This window comes from Prinia subflava, chromosome 4, assembly GCF_021018805.1.
Source record: "Prinia subflava isolate CZ2003 ecotype Zambia chromosome 4, Cam_Psub_1.2, whole genome shotgun sequence".
Lineage (NCBI taxonomy): Eukaryota > Metazoa > Chordata > Aves > Passeriformes > Cisticolidae > Prinia > Prinia subflava.
In genome coordinates, this window is record NC_086250.1 from 36,172,669 (window position 1) to 36,193,740 (window position 21,072).

General features: G+C 40.3%; 1 protein-coding gene across 1 annotated transcript in view; it reads right to left on the minus strand.

Annotated features, from left to right (window-relative positions):
• Positions 1-20,703, minus strand: part of ZDHHC17 (zinc finger DHHC-type palmitoyltransferase 17) — a 78,665-nt gene extending 57,962 nt beyond the window's left edge. The window contains exon 1 of the mRNA XM_063396423.1: positions 20,582-20,703. Within this exon, the coding sequence (XP_063252493.1) occupies positions 20,582-20,644 (63 nt within the window). The 5' untranslated portion in view covers positions 20,645-20,703. The remainder of the gene's footprint in view (positions 1-20,581) is intronic.
• Between the last annotated feature and the right edge of the window lie 369 nt (positions 20,704-21,072).

Consider the following 21,072-nt stretch of genomic DNA (forward strand, 5'->3'; position numbering starts at 1 on the left):
TCCAGTCATCAAAAATGTATTAATAGAGGGAGAAACTAGATTTTGGGTAGGAGATGTTTTGCTGGTCCCAGGGGCAGGCAGTAATTTATTGGGACGAGATTTCCAAATAAAATTAGGAATAGGAGTTATACCAGAAAATGGGAAGATGACAGCTAAAATACTGAAACTAGAACAGGAGGATGAAAAGAAAATTAAAAAGGAGGTATGGGCTGCTGAAGGAAATAGAGGAGGGTTGAATATTGACCCCATAAAAGTTACAATTGAGAGAGAAGATTGTCCCATACGGGTGCGTCAGTATCCTATCTCATTAGAAGGACGGGAAGGGTTGAAGCCAGTAATAGAAGGACTGATAAGGGATGGGACATTAGAACCTTGTATGTCTCCTCATAATACCCCCATTCTTCCAGTAAAGAAACCTGATGGAAGTTACAGACTAGTACAAGACTTAAGGGAGGTAAACAAGAGAACTCGGACCAGATATCCAGTAGTTCCCAACCCCTATACTCTCCTAAGTAAGGTCCCTCCCCAGCATCAGTGGTTTAGTGTAGTGGATCTTAAAGACGCCTTCTGGGCTTGCCCATTAGCCGAGGAGAGCCGAGATATCTTTGCCTTTGAATGGGAGGACCCACAAACCGGGAGAAAGCAGCAATTAAGATGGACAAAATTGCCGCAGGGTTTTACTGAATCTCCAAACTTATTTGGACAAGCTTTAGAAACCATATTACAAACTTTCCCCACTCCTCCTGGGATACAAGTCATCCAATATGTAGATGATCTCTTGCTATCAGGAGAAGTTGAAGCTGAAGTCAGAGAGGCTACTATAAAGCTTTTAAATTTTCTTGGAGAAAAAGGATTGAGGGTATCAAAAGGGAAACTGCAATTTGTGGAACCAGAGGTAAAATACCTTGGACACTTAATAAGTAAGGGAAATCGGAAGCTAAGCCCAGAAAGAATTGCAGGAATATTATCCCTTCCCTCTCCCTCTTCTAAAAAAGAGATCAGAAAACTACTTGGGCTATTAGGATATTGTAGATTATGGATTGAAGGATACACACAGGCAGTGAAATTTTTATATAAAAAATTGACAGAGGGGGATGATATAAGATGGAACAAGGAAGATGAGGATAAATTAGAGAAACTAAAATCAAAACTGGCCTCGATACCAGCTTTAAGCTTACCCTCACTAGCGAAACCCTTCCATCTATATGTAAATACAGAAAAAGGGGTAGCTCATGGAGTTTTAGCTCAGGAGTGGGGAGGAGTAAAGAAACCAGTGTCTTATCTATCGAAAATGTTAGATCCAGTGAGCCACGGCTGGCCCGTATGTATTCAATCTATAGCAGCTACAGCAATCCTAGTTGAAGAAAGCCGTAAACTGACTTTTGGAGGAAAACTAATAGTGTGCACACCTCATGCAGTTCGAAATGTGTTAAACCAAAAAGCTGAAAAATGGTTGACAGACTCTAGGATGTTAAAATATGAGGCAATCTTGATAGACAGTGATGATTTGACACTAGAAGTAAATAAAAGTTTAAACCCTGCTCAATTCCTATATGGGGAACCAACAGATAACTTAATACATGATTGTCTAGAAATTATCCAATACCAGACAAAGGTCCGAGAAGACCTTGAGGAACAAGCCCTTTCAGAAGGAGAAATAATTTATGTGGATGGTTCTTCCAGATGCCTACAAGGAAAAAGAATGTCAGGATATGCAATAGTTGATGGGAAGAACATGCAAACTATTGAAAAAGGGAAATTACCCTCAAACTGGTCAGCTCAAACCTGTGAATTATATGCTCTAAAAAGGGCATTGGAATATTTAGCACATAAAAAAGGTACAATCTATACTGACTCAATGTACTGTTTTGGAGTGGTACATACTTTTGGAAAAATTTGGGAAGAAAGAGGGTTGCTTAATTCAAGAGGAAAAGGATTAGTACATGAGGGACTCATTTTGGAAGTCTTAGAAGCATTAAGATTACCTGAAGAGATAGCTGTTGTACATATTAGGGGTCATCAAAAAGGAGTAACTCCAGAAATAAGGGGAAATAATTTGGCAGATCAAGAAGCAAGGGATGCAGCAGAGAATGGAGTGGAAAGAGTAATGTTGATATTAACTACAAATGAAGAGAAATTGGAAATTCCAAAATTTAGTGAAACAGAGGAAAAGGAATTGAAGGAAATAGGAGGTGAACTAGATGAATCCGGGAAATGGAAACTTCCTGATGGAAGGCAATTACTCAATAAAACACTTACTAGAAGAATATTAGAAGACATGCATCAGAAAACTCATTGGGGTACTCAGGCTTTATGTGATCATTTTTTGAGAAACTATGGGTGCATCGGAATTTATGGGGTAGCAAAGAAGGTAACGGAAAGATGTATAACTTGTCAAAGGGTAAACAGAAAGGTTATGAGGAAAACCACACGAGGAGGTCGGGAATTGGCTCTTAGGCCATTTCAAAGTATCCAAGTAGATTTTACTGAACTTCCTCAAGTTCAGAGATGGAAATATCTATTAGTGATAACAGATCATTTAACTCATTGGGTGGAAGCAATTCCCACTACCAAGGCTACAGCTAACGTGGTAAGTAAAACCCTTTTAGAACAAATTATTCCGAGATATGGAATGATTAATAAGATAGATTCAGACAGAGGAACACACTTTACCTCAAAGGTGTTACAACAATTAATTCAAGCTTTGGGAATAAAATGGGAACTACACACCCCATGGCACCCACAAAGTTCGGGCCGAGTAGAGAGGATGAACCAGACTTTAAAAAGAACTTTAACTAAGCTAATAGTTGAAACCCGAATGTCATGGGTACAATGCTTGCCTTTAGCATTACTGAGGATTCGAACACAACCCAGATCAGACCTGGGAGTGTCACCGTATGAAATGATGTTTGGGTTACCTTTTCTGACCACCCAACATGAAAATGCTACCTATGAGGTAGGGGAAAGGAGTGTTAAGGGATATATTAACACAATTGCAAAAACTCTTGAGAATTTGAGACTAAAAGGAATAATTCCTCAGACCACCCCTTTAGATTTTAAAATTCATAACATCCATCCAGGGGAGTGGGTGTTAGTTAAAATATGGAAAGAACAATCTTTAACTCCACAATGGGAAGGTCCTTTTCAGGTATTGCTGACGACTGAGGCTGCGATCCGGACCAGAGAACGAGGGTGGATCCACGCCAGCAGAATCAAAGGACCTGTGGAAAAGCCTAAGGAGTGGACAATATCCTCGGAACCGGGTGATACGAAATTAACTCTTAAACGGCAATGAGTGGTAATGAACTGGGGAGATCCAAATGACCTAAGAAACATACACAGGGTTGAACCGGACTGGGAAGTTAGACCGAGTTTGCATCAGTGGTTTCGAATACCACCTGGACAAACGTTGAGACACCTCCGGTACCCTCCCTGGGGAGGAGTACTGCCACCGCAGACAGGAGGATCGGGACTGTTTCGGACAAGAAACCCCTGTATTTTGGCCTTAGCCTGTGACTTATATAAAGAGGAGGGTGAATTGCAACTTCATTCATTACCACTCCAAATACCTTGTTTGATTCACCCAAATACTGGACATGCTGGTTGGTTTAAATGTAAGTGTTTGAGCTGTGGAAAAAATTGGTACTGTAGTTCACACAAACGACGCTCTCGTTGTATGAAGTGTAGAGTGTCACCTGAGCCCCCTATCCAAACAGAACTTGAAGAAACTGAAATAATAACTTGGTTGTGTGGTTGGGAGTTATTAGTGCCTGTTGAATGGGAGATAGCTGAGGAAAAGTGGGAGACCACCATTAAGGAGTGTCAGAAACGATTTGCCTGGAAATTAGCCAAGAGAAAGTGACAATAGAGGAGAGGGCAAGACCAGATTGGCCTCTATAATCGCCACCGAGAAGATCACATACACCTGCTGTGGGCTGCAACCCCATAGGCATGGGAGGTGGGAGTATAAGCCATACTGGACCTCTCCTGGTTCTGTCACTCATTTTCTGTCTCCTCCCTTTTGGGATATCGACCAGGCCATGCTACAGGTGTTACAAAAAACTGTATATGGAACGACACCGAGGCTCCTTCTTTATTTCTCATACTCATGTCAACAGTCACTGTTATAACCCTTCCAAATTGGGAAATTGTATACACAATGGGAAAAAGTATTGGATTGCTGAAAATTTAAGGGGAAGGGGATAAATGGATGTGTTTCACCCACATTACTGGGAGTAAAGCAAAGGATTTGGTAAAAGAGCAATTGATAAGCAAACAGGCTAGGCCAACACCACCACCTAAACCTGTACCAATCTCACTGGATGGTTTGTATAAGAAATTGGAACAACAACTAGAGAAAGAAATAGATATTTCACAGATGGGTAAAAATCTGTTTGTAGAATTGGGAGAAAGAATAAGTAAAGAACTTAACATAACCAATTGTTGGGTCTGTGGAGGGGCCTTGATGTCAGAAGAATGGCCATGGAAAGGCAGCAGCTTAGGTCCAATCGAGCTCCTTAAGTGGAACCAAACAAGCATAAGGGGAGAAAATCGACCAGGGGGATGGATTTTGAGTTCAGTAGTTATAGGGGAAGAATGTCTTTGGCGTGAAGGAAAAAAGCTCCTCCATGAAGTAGGAAAAACTCCCTGTAAAAGATACAAGGTTAGTAATGGAACCTCTGTATGGTGGGTCCCAGAAGAACCTACCATGTACTGGACCCAGAAAGAAGAAAAAAAAGGAAATTGTAAATATAATTATGAAATCAGGCTTTTTCAGTGTAATGATACAGGAAAAAATCCCTATGTTGGCATCCCAGAGATTTCAAAATTTTGGGAGAATATGGATGAACAAAAACTGGATTATTGGAAAGCACCAGACGGTCTGTTCTGGATATGTGGAAAAAAGGCATACCCAAAACTTCCCCCCCAGTGGAAAGGGAGCTGTACTTTGGGTGTCATACAACCAGGATTTTTTCTTTTGCCTGGACCTGAAGGGGACCACTTAGGGATACCAGTTTATGAGGATCTAAAAAGAAACAAGAGAGACCTAATTGGAGGATTCCAAAAATGGGGAGATGATGAGTGGCCCCCTGAACGAATACTAGAAACGTATGGGCCAGCCACCTGGGCACAAGACGGGAGTTGGGGATATCGAACTCCCATTTATATGTTAAATCGTATCATAAGGCTTCAGGCAGTCGTAGAAATAATAACAAACAAAACTGGTCTGGCCATGGAATTAATATCCAGGCAACAAACTCAAATCAGAGCCGCAGTGTACCAAAACAGATTAGCACTAGATTACCTATTAGCTGAAGAAGGGGGCGTTTGTGGAAAATTCAATACATCAGATTGTTGTTTAAAAATAGATGATAATGGAGATGCTATCCTGGATATCGTCAATGATATCAGAAAAATCGCCCATGTACCAGTTCAAAGGTGGGAATCCATGCTCAGTTCCAGCTGGTGGGATAATGTGCTGGGAGTAGAGTGGTGGAAGAAACTAGGTTTTTTCCTCTTGTGTGCTACTGCTGGTTTAATATTCCTCCCTTGTCTAATTCCTTGTTTCATTCGTCTTATCACTAGTGTAGTTCAAAGTATGCAATTAGTGACGATGGACCAAAAGATGGATACGACAAAAACGGTGCAGAGGATTATGGTACTAAAGAAACAAAATAGAGTAGAAGGCTCCCTTCAGGAAGCTAGGCTGATTTATGAAGAAAATGAACGTAAACTGGAGGCAAGAACTCAGTAAATACTGCTCAAGCCACAGTTATTATAAAAAAAGAAAAAGGGGGAAATTCTGAAAAAGGCATATTGTATGTGTGGCTCTACGCAGATATTTACTATATGTAATCTGATAGAAAAGTTATACTATATTAACATTAGAATAATGTAAGTGAATGTAGTTTTGTAATTAACAATGTCATAGTACTATAGAAGCTGTGTATGTGTGTTATATTTTTTTTGCTCAAGAAGAGAAATTCCTCAGCACAGAGATAACATTCACAGAGGCCCCTAAATCTTACAGAGGCCCCTAAACCTTCTAGTGAAGAAGAATTTATGGCCTCTTATCCACAGAACCTAACTTTCTCAAGGACGTATGCTCTCATGCGTTCTTTTAATTAACAGAAAACTTTTGTGACAAGAAACAGCTGAGAATTACTCGTTTTACGTAAGATATGAATAGTCATAAACTGAAGGCTTAAAAAAAGAATACTTCTCTTTGTTCGGGGCCCTTCTCCTTCGGAGCCTTTGTCTGAGAGGGAGGGGGGACGGTAGACCCGGGCTACCTTCTTTGCTCTTGTTGTCTCATTATTTGTCCTGTCTCTGAAAACTTTTTTTAAACTTTTATTATTGTATTAATATTTTTGTAACCAATTTTTATTCTTTATTAAATATTCATAAATTTCAAAAACAACGAGTGATTGGCGTTTATCACACCATAGAGTCTTCTAAACCACAACGTAAACTGTGGAAAAAAAAGGACATCTTTAGATGTGCCTGAGAAGAACATGCAGAAACTGCTCATTTTGGAAGTAAATCTTTAACAGTAAATCACAGCAAAACACATAAAATCCGAATTTTCAGCCAATATAGTCAATTCTTTGCAGCCTGGACACAGATTCCCAATGTTAGACTCAAAATTTATCACTCATTATTATCTATGCAACTTGACAGTAGCATGCTGGCTACTTCAAGTGCCCTTCTATGGGGGTAACTCTCACCTGGCAGCATTTTGAGTGCTTAGTTTATGACTCTAATCTGCAGAGTACTTTGGGTTCCTAACTCAAAAAGCTATCAGGAATCAGGAGAAAAGAAAACTTGGATTTTGTGAGTCACAGTAATACTTGATTCACCTGGTGATAGGTGATTTGGACCAAGTCAGTGCAAATAATGCTGGTAACACACTACACTTGGCTGACAAGGCAAAAATTAAAGAATTAAGGTAGCAGCTAGGAACTGAAAATAATTGTTTCAGGATTCTGAAATTCCCATGCAGGGCTAGGGCACTGGAATATAAATGCAGAAGAGTAGTTTTTCCTAATTATTCTAGAAAGAATGATTTAGAAAGAAAAAACCAAAGACTAATACTAAGAGAATGCAACACAGGTTTACGGCATTAACTGGGCAAGTTACCAGTAATAGGAAACAACTGAGAGCCTGAAGTAGGAGACCTTTAGAAGATCTGCAATGAATGAATGCAAACGAGGTACCTGCTCAAGGGGGCACATTTCCCATTGCTATAACGTTTAGCACAGCAATTTCAAAGCCTGTCGATATGAAACACAATCTGGTTTTACATGCATTGCTAGCAGACAGTGGTTTCAGCAGGCACAACCATCAGCCACTGCCCTAACACACCAGGCCCTCTCTAACTGGCCAGCAGGCTGCTGAACAAAGCTCTCCGAGCCCAGGCACGGCACAGCCTGCTCAGCCCCAGCACGACCAACGGCAGCGCTGCTACACTGCAGGGAATTCATCCACGAGAGGTCATTTGGCTTCAGCAGATAAACCAGAAAGAAACCATAGGCAGGACATTTCTACACTATCTCTTTTCAGAGTTAACAAAAACTAGTAACGCACAAAATAGAAATTACTTCCTCCAACTTGCTGGACAGAAGAGAAAGCTCAACTTTTAAATTCTACAGTGATCTAGATTACCTGCCTCCCACTATTAAAGGAACAGAAATAAGCATAAAAAAGTGAAAAATGATGAGCATAGGCTTGTAAGTTCCCACTTAAAAGAATGAACCTCCCCTAAATTCATACACTTTCACATAAATTCTAGGAATATACTTTAAATTCTTGAAACTACTATGACTTTTTAAAACATATGATATGACAGATTGATAATAAAGTAGCAACATAACATTTTGAGCCTAGAGTATAAACTGCATTCACAAATGGCTTCAACAACACTTCCCAAGTGTTAAAATATTTTCCCTTTTTTGATGAAAATATTTATTCCAGGAAAATTAAATTTTTCAATGATGATCTGCTGTTAAAAAACCTTAACAGCCAATTAAAAGATGAAAAGCTAATTGAAAACCAAGTGCATTTGCTTTTTGTGATTTTGATCTTTAGTGACAATGGCTCTTCCCCATCTGAGTCAGGAAAACCAGAAAGAAGGTAACAGAGCAGACACCTGATGTCACTGATGTAAAATAGGCAAATTGCAAACACTAAATTCCTAGTTGTTTCCTCCTGTTTCAGGGTGCCATTTCCAAGCAGGTCTCGAGCCAAAATTGTTACCTTTGCTAAAAGAGAAGGGGTATTCCTCTGGCCACTCTTCCCCACGGCCCTTGGTTCCATGCTCCTGCTGCCTAACTCAAGCCAGCTTTGGTTCTTGGAGTTGTGGTCACACCATGCCCACTCCTCTCACTACAGGAAAGGGGCAGGGGAGATCAACAAGAAACAGAAAAAAACTCCATCTTTTAGCAGGACAGCGAGCTGAATCTGTTTCTCCTGTGAAAACACAGGCTCGAGAGCCACTGACAGAGGGAAAGCAAGCCAACAGAAGGTAGCAGGAACATTTCTGCACCTGCTAATTCTTAATTTGACTATGTAATCATTCAGCTTTTAAATAAGCAAGGAGTTGGGCTGACAGGTTGAAGAAAATTATTCTGCTTAGAAATTACTAGAGTTGGCTTGTATGGGAAGTTGCAAGAAAGACAAATTTTGCTCATCTGTAAGAATGATATTTGGTTCCTTCACTTCTACCAAGGATCACTTCTTCTAGAGAAGCTTCCCACTTCAGTGACTATCCTTTGACAAGATCCCAATCCCTCATATGCATCTGTGACTATTTTGACATTACTCATTAGTCACAAAATGTTCAGACTACTTGCACAGATGCACAAGTAATGCAGTGTAGGAAAAAAAACCACAAAAAAGAATAATGCTTGAAAAACAACAGCAAAAAAGACATGTTTTGGTAAAAAAAGAAACAACACATTAAAAAACCAAACCTCCTCTGGAAAACAAGAGCAGTAAGATGGGGAAAGAGAAGATACTGCAAAATGTGAAATATAACTCCAAAGGGAAAAGCATGAAGTGCAGGGGAGAGGAGAGAGGAAAATGTTTATTCTTGGAAGTTCTGCTAATATTGGCATTTCCAATCAGTCCTCCTCATAACCAAACACGTAAGTAAAGTTATGCTCATTTCCCCTCAATACTCAAAGCTTTTAATCTTTTCCAATAAAAAAGCCTAAATGAAACAAGCTTAAGAAGGATTCTGAGAATAGTATTTACAAAAAAAAGAAGTTAAGCATGGAAGAGTAAGATGACCAGGACTGAATTATTCTGAGACAGCAATTTCCTAATTCATAATTATACCCAGCAGGAGGATATGAATAGGTCAATACGCCTGCTTGGACATAAGGAAGGGAGGAAAGAACTGCTGCTTACAGCTGCCACGCATGGCTCTGGCAGGCATCAGCAGATGGCTAGGACTGCTTCTCCTTAACGTTATGCAATGCTGCTGCAAGGAAGCGATGCCATGATCAAAATCAGACACTCAAATTCTGGAAGGTGACCAAGATCATTGAGACTTAAAGAGAAAATACTAACAAGTTTTAAAATAACAACTTCGAAATAGAAGTATAAGCTTCTATAAAATACTGCATTATTGCCTCCGTTTCTTAATAGAAACAAATTCTTTTTAATTGATGACTACACTATTCTCATATCTGGCTGCAGTCAGATAATGATAATAAAATTGGAAGTGACTGCATCTGTTTCAGGGAAGCTAAATAATGATCCTCATGTATGTGTGCTACACTTAGCAGGGACTACTGGAGGTTAGTAATTAAGAATTCCTTCCCCCATATTTGGATGTTCAATTTCCCTGTTCTTCATTTACTGCTATATAGTGCTTTTTAGTTTGCTCTCCCAGTTCTCCTCCTACTTTTAAAAAGGTGCAAGAATCTATGCAGACAAATTTATACATAGTTATTTGCATATTATAAACACCCACATTCATTTACAGACACAAAAACTAGTCACTCATGTACCAATATTAATAGAAAAATGCTCACAAAGTTAATACGAGCAAATCAATCAAACACAAACAACAACAAAGAGATACTGCTGGTATTTTAATATTTTTAATGGAAGATCCTCTTCTTAAATTTATGGTAACTTTCCTTCCCCTATCTCTTCAGCTAACTCTGCAACACACAAAGTCACAGAAACAGAGGCTAAAATGCCTTAGTTTTAGAGAGAATCACAATTAATTCTTTACAGGCATAAGAAGAGTAGATTTTTCTCCTATAGTTTCTCCCAACATTTACTGCTGCAACAGCTAACCTAACTGTTGACTGTCATCAACTGGGGACAGTCTGATCCTTCTCATATTCACACAAACACTCAGAAACTTAAGAATTCTCTAGAGCTATGTAGGCTCATAACTTTGAGCAGTTAAGAGTGTTCAGCAGCTATGAGCTGTTAGATTGTCTGGACTGGGATGATTCACATACACCTTCAGTTCAGCTAATCCATGCTAGAAAATTACAACCTAAACCAAACTGCATTCTCCATGCAAAAAAACCCCAAAAATACCCTACAAACAGCCCCCCAAAAAACAAAGAAACAAACAAAACAAAAAAACCCACAAAAAGCACAAACAAACAAAAAACCAAAACCAAAACCAAAACAAACAAAAAACAAAACAAACAAAAAAACCCCACAAAAAAACCCACCCAAACAACAACAAAAAAACCACCCCACCTGATCAAATTAAGCATTTAAGAAAAAAAAGTTCAGTGTTTGGCTTGCTAATATATACCATCAGACTTGCCTTACTTTAATCCTTAACCAAGGATCACATTAGGATTCTCCCTGCCCCTGTTATAGCACTAAATTACACAAAATGTGTATGATACAATAAAATAAACTTCCATTCAATGGTATTTCTGTTACTGTTTTCCATTACTTTTTACATTTTACTGCATTTTGTGAAGTCTGTTCAGTTTACCTCCTATAATTTTGGTCTAATTGCACAGTTTCTTGACACACTAAGAGAAAAGATGCATTTACGAAAATCCCTAGAGAAGCTAATTATAGAATACATGGAAATGTATATATTATAGATATACAATGGAAATAAACCTGTGCCTAATACTCAATCTTTCTGAAATCAATCTATAGTTTAAGTTGACAATGCTTTCTTTCAAAAGCGGTGAAATAGATTGAGAAAAGCCTCACCTCAAACACCATAAAGCTGTCCTTTTGCTGTTACAGATTTCCACCCACATGTAAGTCAGGCATCACACAGAGAGCATAATCCTGCATACTCTCTAACACAGATCTGATTTTTTACATAACAAGTTAGAGATGCTCAACTAGAGGCCTTAATCCAACCACTCTACACAGAGGTCAGAGCTCATGTGATTGAAAGCACAACTGATAATGATAAGCTTTGTTTCTCCAAAACAAGCACGCACAAGCAGTCAACTGTTTTCTAGTAATTTCCTTGAAGATGCTCCTAAATTGAACAGTTACACTTTAGGAAGCCATAGCTTCACAAACAGGCTTTACAAGAGGCTTTGTATTGGCACACACCTCAAAACCTCAAAAGTGTTATTTAAAAGAGCTACATTTACTATTATTTGCAAAGGCTAAAAAAATTGAAAGCTTAAAATGCTGTAGTGTAAAGCTCACTATAAAGCTTTTGTTTAGTCAGCAAGTTACATTAACATGTATATTTATCTTTTTGGCTTTCTTTTCAAGGAGTGTTGCATTATGCTCTCAGCCAAAAATCTCAGGACTTTGGCAAAAATGAAACTATTGTTTTCCCAAGTGATTTACACAGGTCTAGGTTTCATAGTACACGAGCTTACAGAGCCATCAACCTTAAAAAAATCCCTGAAAGGCCTATCATTAAGAGTCAGTAATGAGATTAATGTAAAACTATTTACATATTTCACTCTTTTAAAGTGCTAAACTTCAAAAATGCACCCAAGTATGTGTCTGGCTCAACACTGATACTCAGCTACTTGGAGAAAAAATAGTCCTCTTTTTCAAATTCACGAAATTTCAATTTCAAGAAAAGGATATTCTTAAAAGTCTTTTTCAAAGGTATTTTTTTTTTCATTCATCAAGAATGAGACCACCAGCAAGTACACACGACAGAACAAGCAGTCAGTCTAGCTGCAGATGCTCTTTTCCCCTTGGCAGATATAGAGAAAAAAGTTAGTACAAGTTGAGTACTTTTGTCCTTACAAAAAAATTCAATTCACCATTCCCATCTGAACTTTTTAGCAGTCAATGGAGCCTCACATCAACAGCCAGCAGTGCAAACTCCCATTCCCACTTATAATAAATACAGGCTGGTTAACCCACTAGTTAACACTAGGAAGTCCATGAAAGGTGTTTCTAGTCATGCTAATGGACAATCTTCAGCAGCAAATGAGACAGCTCACTGAAACCACGGTCTAACACTGCAGAAGGGTCCCATTCTCTCCAACTCCTCGCTTTTCAAACCAGGACTGCCAGCTCACCATCTACCTTCTCTCGGTGCTTTAGTGCACTTGACCTGCCCATGAGTAGGCTTAGTGAACTGGCAGAAAGTTACTCACAGTGGGTTTTTTACTGGATGCATTTTCTACTGATTAACTTCCCCGAACTGGCTCATCCTGGGACCAGACAAGCATCATGGCACATGAGTACAGGAAGCACCTAAATCACAATGGGCTTACGACAATCTGCAAGCGACCTGCAATCAGGAGGTGATCACACTCCTGGTCCTGGCTGCACCTTCTCCACTACCTTACCCATTGTCACAACAGCACAGCAAAGGTGTCAGATCAGGTCACAGACTCACCAAGTACCACCCCAAGTCACCTACCAGCCACAACTGCAGGAGCTCACCCCAAGAAGGGTGAGCAGCTGTGTCTGGGTTCCACCATGGCTTGAGACCAGTTTAAACTCAATCATAAAAATCACATCCTTCAGAGGCAACATTGCAAAAGTTCTCAGAGTATGCTCTGATGTCCTCCCTCTCTTGCTACTGTTCTCCCTCCTGATCTTAAGCAGCTTCCCAAGCTCTGACCACAGCATTCCCACTACCCTCCCCTTCCGGCACCTCCTCCCTTATAGAGAGAATCAAGGAAACACTTCTACATACCTCAGGGCATCCTACAAGTGTAGGAAGACATTACTAGATTTCAAAACTGCACAAGATAAATTGTTGTCTAATGTTACACCTCACACTGAGCATGACAGGCCCAAGGCCTCAATTCAGCCAGACCCCCTTTGACTTCAGAAAAAGCTTTCTACTTTGCTCCACAGTCTCATTTGTAATACACCCCAGTGTCTCTCTCAACTACAAGGATACCATGAAAGTCAAATCTTTATCTCATAGTGTCTTTGAAAAGCCACAGAGGACAGTGTGCATGCTGAAATATCAGTTACTGAGGTTGCTCCTATCTAAACATGTCAGTACCAACGGCAGTGAATGTGTTCAAGCAAACAGCCAACAAACATTTTCCTCCTTAATTCTGTAAATTTTCTTCCTCATTCATAAAGTCTCATTACTTTCCTAAGCAAACAGGCAAACACAGTGAAACAAGCACTGTTGAAAGACTGATCTGTGAAATCTGAGAAAAATAAGGCTTGTGCTTAACAAGTAAAGGTAAATTGAATCAACACAAATATGGGTCAAACCAGACATTTATCTCTTATGCATTAAGAGGGCTTTTCTCAAAAGAATTTTTTAACTTTAAAATCAACTACTGCCCAAATCAGAAGAAGATATGTACAACAAAAATGTAAACAGTTGAAAACTAGTTTAAGTGTTTTACCAGATGCCTAAGAAGCCACAATTTTACCACTGAGAAAAAGACCAGAGTGGTGAAAAACTGCACCATTTACAAAAGGAACTGTAACAAAACAACTGCAAAAAAAAAATCTTGTAAGAATGGCAAGTGAAGCATTGGCAATGACCACAACAAATTAGAAAAACATAAAAACCTCAAAATGCTAGCAAAAGGATGCAATACCTCCCTATCCCTAGAATAGCAAGCATTATCCTAGCAATTAAAGAAATTAGCAAAAGTTGTCAAGATTACAAAGAATGATACAACTGTCAATAACAAAACAAACCCACAAAATTTGAAAATATTCAGTAAGTGCAGAACACAAAGTCTAGCCAGAATACTTAAACTGCCCCAATAAAATGCTTTCTATAGAACAAGTATTAACCTTCTGTAAAATACTGGTTGTTTGGGTCAACCATGTAGCCTAAAAGATGTGAACATTGCTATTCATTAAGCCAGAACAAACTCCTGCAGTCTGGATACAAGATGACATGGGTTATAAATGGTTACCATTTTAAGTTATTGCTGGCTTTTCTAGGTTTTGATATAAAACTGACAAAAAAGCAAATACTAATAATATACCAGACTAGCACAGACTAGTACAATGGCTTCACAGGAAATCAAACCTGCCACTTTCATTTGATAAATGCGTAGCAATGGTCAAACACAGTTAACCTCCAAAGTGTCTGGGTTAGTCAAGAAATTAGAATATAATGAAAGTTAATGTGGTCTATCTTCCACGTATTAAAAACTACAGGTAAGCAAGCTTTTTTCTTATGATTTGCTTTGTGACCATTATATATACTCTTCTAGTTAAGGAATATACTCCAAAAAAACCCTATCCTGTTTTTTTCAGTAGCTCCCATTTTTAACCCCCCAGAGAAGTGTCAATATGAAAACACTAAGCATCTTCCAGAGGCTGCACCTTGACTCACCCTATTTCACCATTGTCTGCAACCTAGAAGTAAACAACAGATAGAGATAATTCTTACTGGGAAGGAGGGGAGGGCGGGGAGTGTGTAAAGAGAGAAAATGGGGAATAACAAATACTCTTTTTCTGATACAACTTGGGGATTGTTGGGACAGGACAAAACTAGGGTTTTCTAAATATTAACAAAAGCAAAGTCTTATCTAAAATAAAGACCTATCCTAGAAACTACCTCGAAGGGATGGTCATTATCTGAGTGTAAGTTTCCAGTGTGACACAGTTCCCAACAAGACAAGTACAAATATATGTATGGGGAAGGATAAGCAGGAATCATAGGATGGCCATAGGTTGGAAGGGACCATGAAGTTCCAACCCCTCTGCCATGGGCAAGGACACCTCTCCCAAGAGCTCAGAGCCCCATCCAGCCTGGCCTGGAAGACTTCCAGGGATGGAAGACTGCTCTGCTCCCAAGTTCCTGCAACAGCCACTGCACTCACAGCAAAGCCATCCAAACACTGAAAGAATGAATGAACACGAGAGACTCAAAAGGGTCAGGAGGACTACAGACCATAACGGTAGTGCAGGGATCTGATAATCATCAGCATATTAAATAGATACAGACAGACCTATATTTGGACAGATATCTCGCAAGATGTAATGAACAGAAGTAAATTAAATTCAGACTAGAAACATGTTTAAGTCTTAAACAGACTAATTAAATTTGAGGGCAACTTTCCCAGTTATGCAATATGACCCACTATCATAGGATTTTGTTTTCTTTTTTATTTTATAAGTAGTACTCTGGCAATAAAAAGAATAAGTTAAAAAAAACTTCAGCCTGTGATATAAGGTTGGATTAGATGTGCAGTCCTCTCCATCCTCAACCTCTGAAGCAACCCAAGATACTCAAAGCAAGGCTCAACCTTCAAAATCAAGTATGCTAATTTGTCTTTACAGTTCTGTTGTCCTTTCTAAGCAGTATAATAAGTGATACCTGATCTTTGATTGAGCTCCCAAATGCAAGATTAGTCTCTGGAGTGATCCTGACTAAACAACACAGTAAGTCCTGCATCTGTACAGGATAATTAAGAACAATCAGCACTCCACTAGAACCCCAACAATATCTATGGAACTTCATAGAGTATAGAGCTGTGGATGGTAAAGTCAGGCCTTTCATTGAAATTTTGAACAGAAAAAATTAGAGCAAAGCTATTCACAGTTGGTTTACTTGTTTTTGTCAAATCACCAACAAGGAATACAAGTGTATATGCTTCTAACTTCCTAGGTAGTTACAAATTGAATCATAAGGAGAGAGACAAATACAAGGATGACAGCTTCCATCTGGAAAAATTCCTGTCAAACAGAGCCCATAACTGTTAAAATTACTTTTCAACTTTGCAGGAAGATTGTTCTTGGACAGATTTTTTAATGGCAAGAGATGTCTAATAAACATTAAGTTCCATCTTTCTCAAATATATCTCATACCACCTGACACTCGTAATTGCACTACACAGAAGTAACAAACCACATCTTCCTCCGCAGTAATAGTTTTTTACCATTTAGGAAGAAATACAGCTCTCAACAGCTGAAATACCTTTGGCAGTTAGAGCCCTACTAGGCACACATCTAGAATATTTTTCAAATACAAAGGAGCATTACAAGCAAAATCCATTTTCTAAGATTCTTCTGCCCTCCTGCTCCTTGAATTTCAGAATAGAACATCCAAATCTTTCATCACCTACCACAGAAGAGTCAGGAATTCACTCTTATTTAGAAGATCCAAGGATTTTAAGTCAAGTCCGTTGGTCTACTAAAATAATTTAATCAGAGGACAAGAAACATAATCAGTATGAGCAACATTCCCATACCAGGCCTACACTGTATAAAAGGAAGCAGAATTTGCTATTCTGTAGCAGAAGCCTAAACCTGGTTTCTACCAGAAACCTAAACACTGCGAGAAGGAAACAAACCAGCAGGGACTACTCAGCCCAGTGTTCCTCTGCCTCGGCAGGGTGCTCTGCACCCCTCAGAACGGAGCTACCACACCACACTGCAGGCAACCCACACCACGTCCCTGTGCGACCCACAGCCACCGGGCTCCCTTTGCTCAGCCACGCACTTCCCAGTCCTGCCGAACAATTTGTGTGTATGAATCAGAGTCACTCCAACACAGTCTACACTCCTCTATACTCACACATTTGACACACCACTCAGCTATCCACTTGTGGAATTAAAAAATTTGCATTTGGTCAATAGAAAGATCTCTGAACTCCAGCTGAAAACATCAACAGCTGGATAATCCACCACTGCCCCCCTTCCTGCATTACAATGATTACGCACCCTCAGCTTCACCAGTTGTGCTTTTCAACTTGATCCCATTCAACTTCACTTTCCAGTCACTGGATCTTGTTTAGCATAAACTGAATAAGGACTGGATTTCAGTAAGAAAACATTCATGTAGGTGAAAAAAAATACCTCTCACTTTTTCAGATAACGTGACCAAGGCTTTTGCAGGCCTTTTACCATAAGGCATTATTAAAATAATTTTTAATTCTTTCCCATACTCTTCACTATTTAACAGTAATTTTTAAAGACAAAATTCATCATTAGCATTACCACATGTTCAGCCAAAAATCATCTCCTTGTTCTTATACATTTTTAAACAGAGCATTATATGAGAAGTTCTGCTGAACTGCGTGTTCATGTCTGTATCCTATCAGTCAATAACTTTTGGGATGCAATCCCATGCATATGCTCCTTACCTTCAGTGCACTGCTTTGAATACAGCTGCACTAAGGTGTGCCTTGCTTTACCAGCATAATTTCACATATTGCTAGATGGTTTTCTACAGTTCCATCCTCCCTGCTTAGCACCCATCCATCTTGTCTGAAACTTTTATTATTGACAATTTTGATATTACAGCCAAATCATTAAAGGAAAAAAAACCCCAAATCTAGTAGACAAACTCCTCCAAGACTTTTAGGAACAATGAAATTCAGGAATAACCCTAACAACTCTTGCCAAGATGTATCAGTTAGGCAGCAGTTTTCCAAGCATTTATCACATACTGTAAGATCATTCTACAAGTATCACATGTGCAGTTAATATTATTTGTTGCACTTCACCACTAAAATTATCTTCAGAAGCTGTCTTGCTCCACTAGCAATGTTACAGCTCAAAAAGTGGGATCTACACTGCCATTCTAAACTGAACCTGTCATAAGATAGAATAAATATCCTTGGAAAGAGTCTATTACTTAAGTTCAGCTTGCATTCATGAGGGAGGGAGCAAGGAAGGCCCAAGAACTCAGTCAGCAGATACCACACAAACCCCATCAAAAGCACAGCACTTCCACCCTAAGTTTCCTAAAACATTTATATTTCCATCAGTTTCTACCTCTTCTTACTGAAATTACTGAAACACTTTAAACGGAGTCTTTCACAAATAAATAAATACACTGATCTCTCAGCATGACAGTATTTAAGTAATTTTTCATTATTCTTTAGAACCTCTTTCCTACAACATCAATATTGTATTCATAGTATTTCATGGCAAAATGCAAAGCCTTAGAGTCCAGATAACAACAGCATCCTTTGTTTTGATCTATAAACACATCCCTTAAAAAAAAACAAGACAAAACAAAAAAACAAACAAAAAACCCCCAAAACTTCAAACAATTTGAAAGTAATCCAAATTAGTCAATACAAAAAGACAGTAAGAAGTAAAAGTCTCATTAAAAAGGTACATAAAGAATACCTGAAAAAGATACCCACAATAAGCAACAGTACCATGAAACAAAATTGCTTAAGATTTTGACAGTCCTATAAAAAGCAGCGATTTTAAATGTATACAAATGTTGAAACAGATTATATGCTTCAACGTCATTACTTACATAAGGACATAGTGCTATTTTCTTAAAAAGTGGAAACCATCATGTATTAAGGCCCTTGACCTTCAAAAACGACTGAGCACAGATGCACTGCATTGTTCAGTGGGCAGATCTGTGACAATACAGCTCTGCTACAGCACACAGTCCTTAAGTTTTTAAAAGAGCATTTCTGGAGTGGCTGTTAACAGCCAGTCTGTCTCACCACCAACATGGAAAACATCCTTCTCTTCTAAAGCGTATCTGTACAAAGACTTTAGGGAATAAGGAAACACTCTACAAATCCTCACAGACAGTATCTTGTGAGTAAGATCTAGTCAGTCACTCAGCATTTCTGGAAAAATCGAGTAAAATCCCCTCCAAACTAAATAAATTATGTTTATTGCATATTAAAAGATTCCAGTTGATGTTACAGCACACAATATATGTTAACTTCCTTTCCCATCTTTTGTGCACACATTCAACTTTATGCATCAAAGGAACAGTATAAAATTCTACCAGATTAACTAGCTAGACTACCAAGTTAATTTGAGAGATTTTAGTTTGCTATACACTCATTACTCGAAGTTAACAAACACTAGTCCTCAATCTTTAAAATGCAATGAATTTCTGACAAGCTGTGAATGCTTTTTATTCCATTTTCCAGTCTTAGATTGCCTATCTAAAGCTTCCACAAGTTAAGAATACTCTCTTTCAAAGAACATCAACATTCTACAGTCTGGATCACTACTGAAAACTTGTGTCACTTCTGAAAATCATCAGACACTGCTACCAAGGGTACTGCATTTAGTCTGACTCCAGGCTGAAAAAATGTGTACCAAGAGTCTACACACATCCTTTAAAATAAATCCCCAAAAAACAACCAAACAAAAAAAATCCAAACCAATAATAACCAAACAAAAAAAAAAATCCTAAAACCACAAAAAAAACCCACAACCAAACAATAACAACAACTCAAGGCACTTACTTGGGGTTCATTGGTAGCTAATTTCCCTTCAGAACAGACTGGTCTATTCTAAAGTCATGGGCACAGTTTAGAGAGGTAAAGTAAGGTATACGGCCATATATAGAGGCCTACAGAGCCTTTTCAGTGATTAACTAAATTAAACTAACAGTGTTTTAGGGGAAAGAGATCATCTGTTTAGCAAAACCTGGAGCCTGACAGATGCAGTTATCTGTGTTTTAGGCTGAAAAAACCAGTTCTTACAGTCTTTAACGTATCAGGTGACAAATCCACACGTAAATGCTTTTCAAAACTAAAATACGTTTTAAAACAATCATACTAGTCCTCAAGAATATACACATGCTGCTGACAAAGGTGGGCGGCACAACAGAAGGACAAGAAAAAAATGGCACGAAACGACCTCTACATGTTACCTGTAAACATTCCTCCCACCGTCAACACACTGGAAAAACCAGACCGCTTGCTCTCAAAATAAGCCCACGCCACACGGGGAGCGCGGGGCTGGATGGGGCCAGCCCCGACCCGCGGGTGAGCTGCAGACCAGTGCCATCCCAACCCAAGGGGAAACACTTATAGTCCTCCGAGCCGCTTCCCCCGGGCAGCGGGGCCGGGCGCCGAGCCCCGAGCGCTGCCCCTGAGGGGCCGGTGCCGCGGCACCACCCGGGGCGCCTCTGCCCCGCTGCTTCGCCCCCCGGCTCGGGGGCGGGAGGGATCGCCGGCAAGGGCGCACAGAGGGCCGGCGGCGGACCTTGCACCGCTCCCCGCCGCCGCACACGCCTCCCCGCCCGGCCCGGCCCTGCCCACCCCGGCCCGCCGCCGCCGCGCACACCCAGGCCGGCGGCGGGGGGCGGCGGCGCACTTCCCGCCCTCCGTGCACTCCGCCCGCCGAGCCCCGCTCCCCCCGCCCCACGGCGGGACGCCGTCCCGGCCGCGCCCCAAGCCCCGCTCCCGCGCCGCGCTCTCTCCGGGCGGGCCGCTCGCACCTCCGGGTGCAGGATGGGGACGCAGCCCGCCTCCTTCTCGTACTCCTCTAGCGGCGCCGCCATCTTCCTGCGAGCCCCGCGCCCGCTGCATGCCGGGTAGTGCGCGTGCCCGCGGCGCCCCCGCGCGCCGCCGCGTCCCCTCAGAGCCCGCGCGCGGGAGGGACATGGCAGTGTCGGGCTGGCTGCGGGTACGGGGTGTTCGTACGCGTACATACACACACCACATCTGACACAGGGATGTGCATGTATGTCCGTACGCTTGGAGACAGCAGTACCAGTTCTCCTGGAATCAATATTTAGTATGGCATAGGTTTGCGGAGATACTCCTGTAAGGAGCAAGGTTCATTACAAATTGGAATGTGAGCCAAAAGAGAGCCCTTCACCTTCTACCTTTAATGTAGATTTGGTTCCATACTAAGCAATGTCGGTCCATTTTCCGTTGGGAGTTACCTTCACGCCTGCTAGGGTAGCAAAGGAGAGTACGAGAAGCC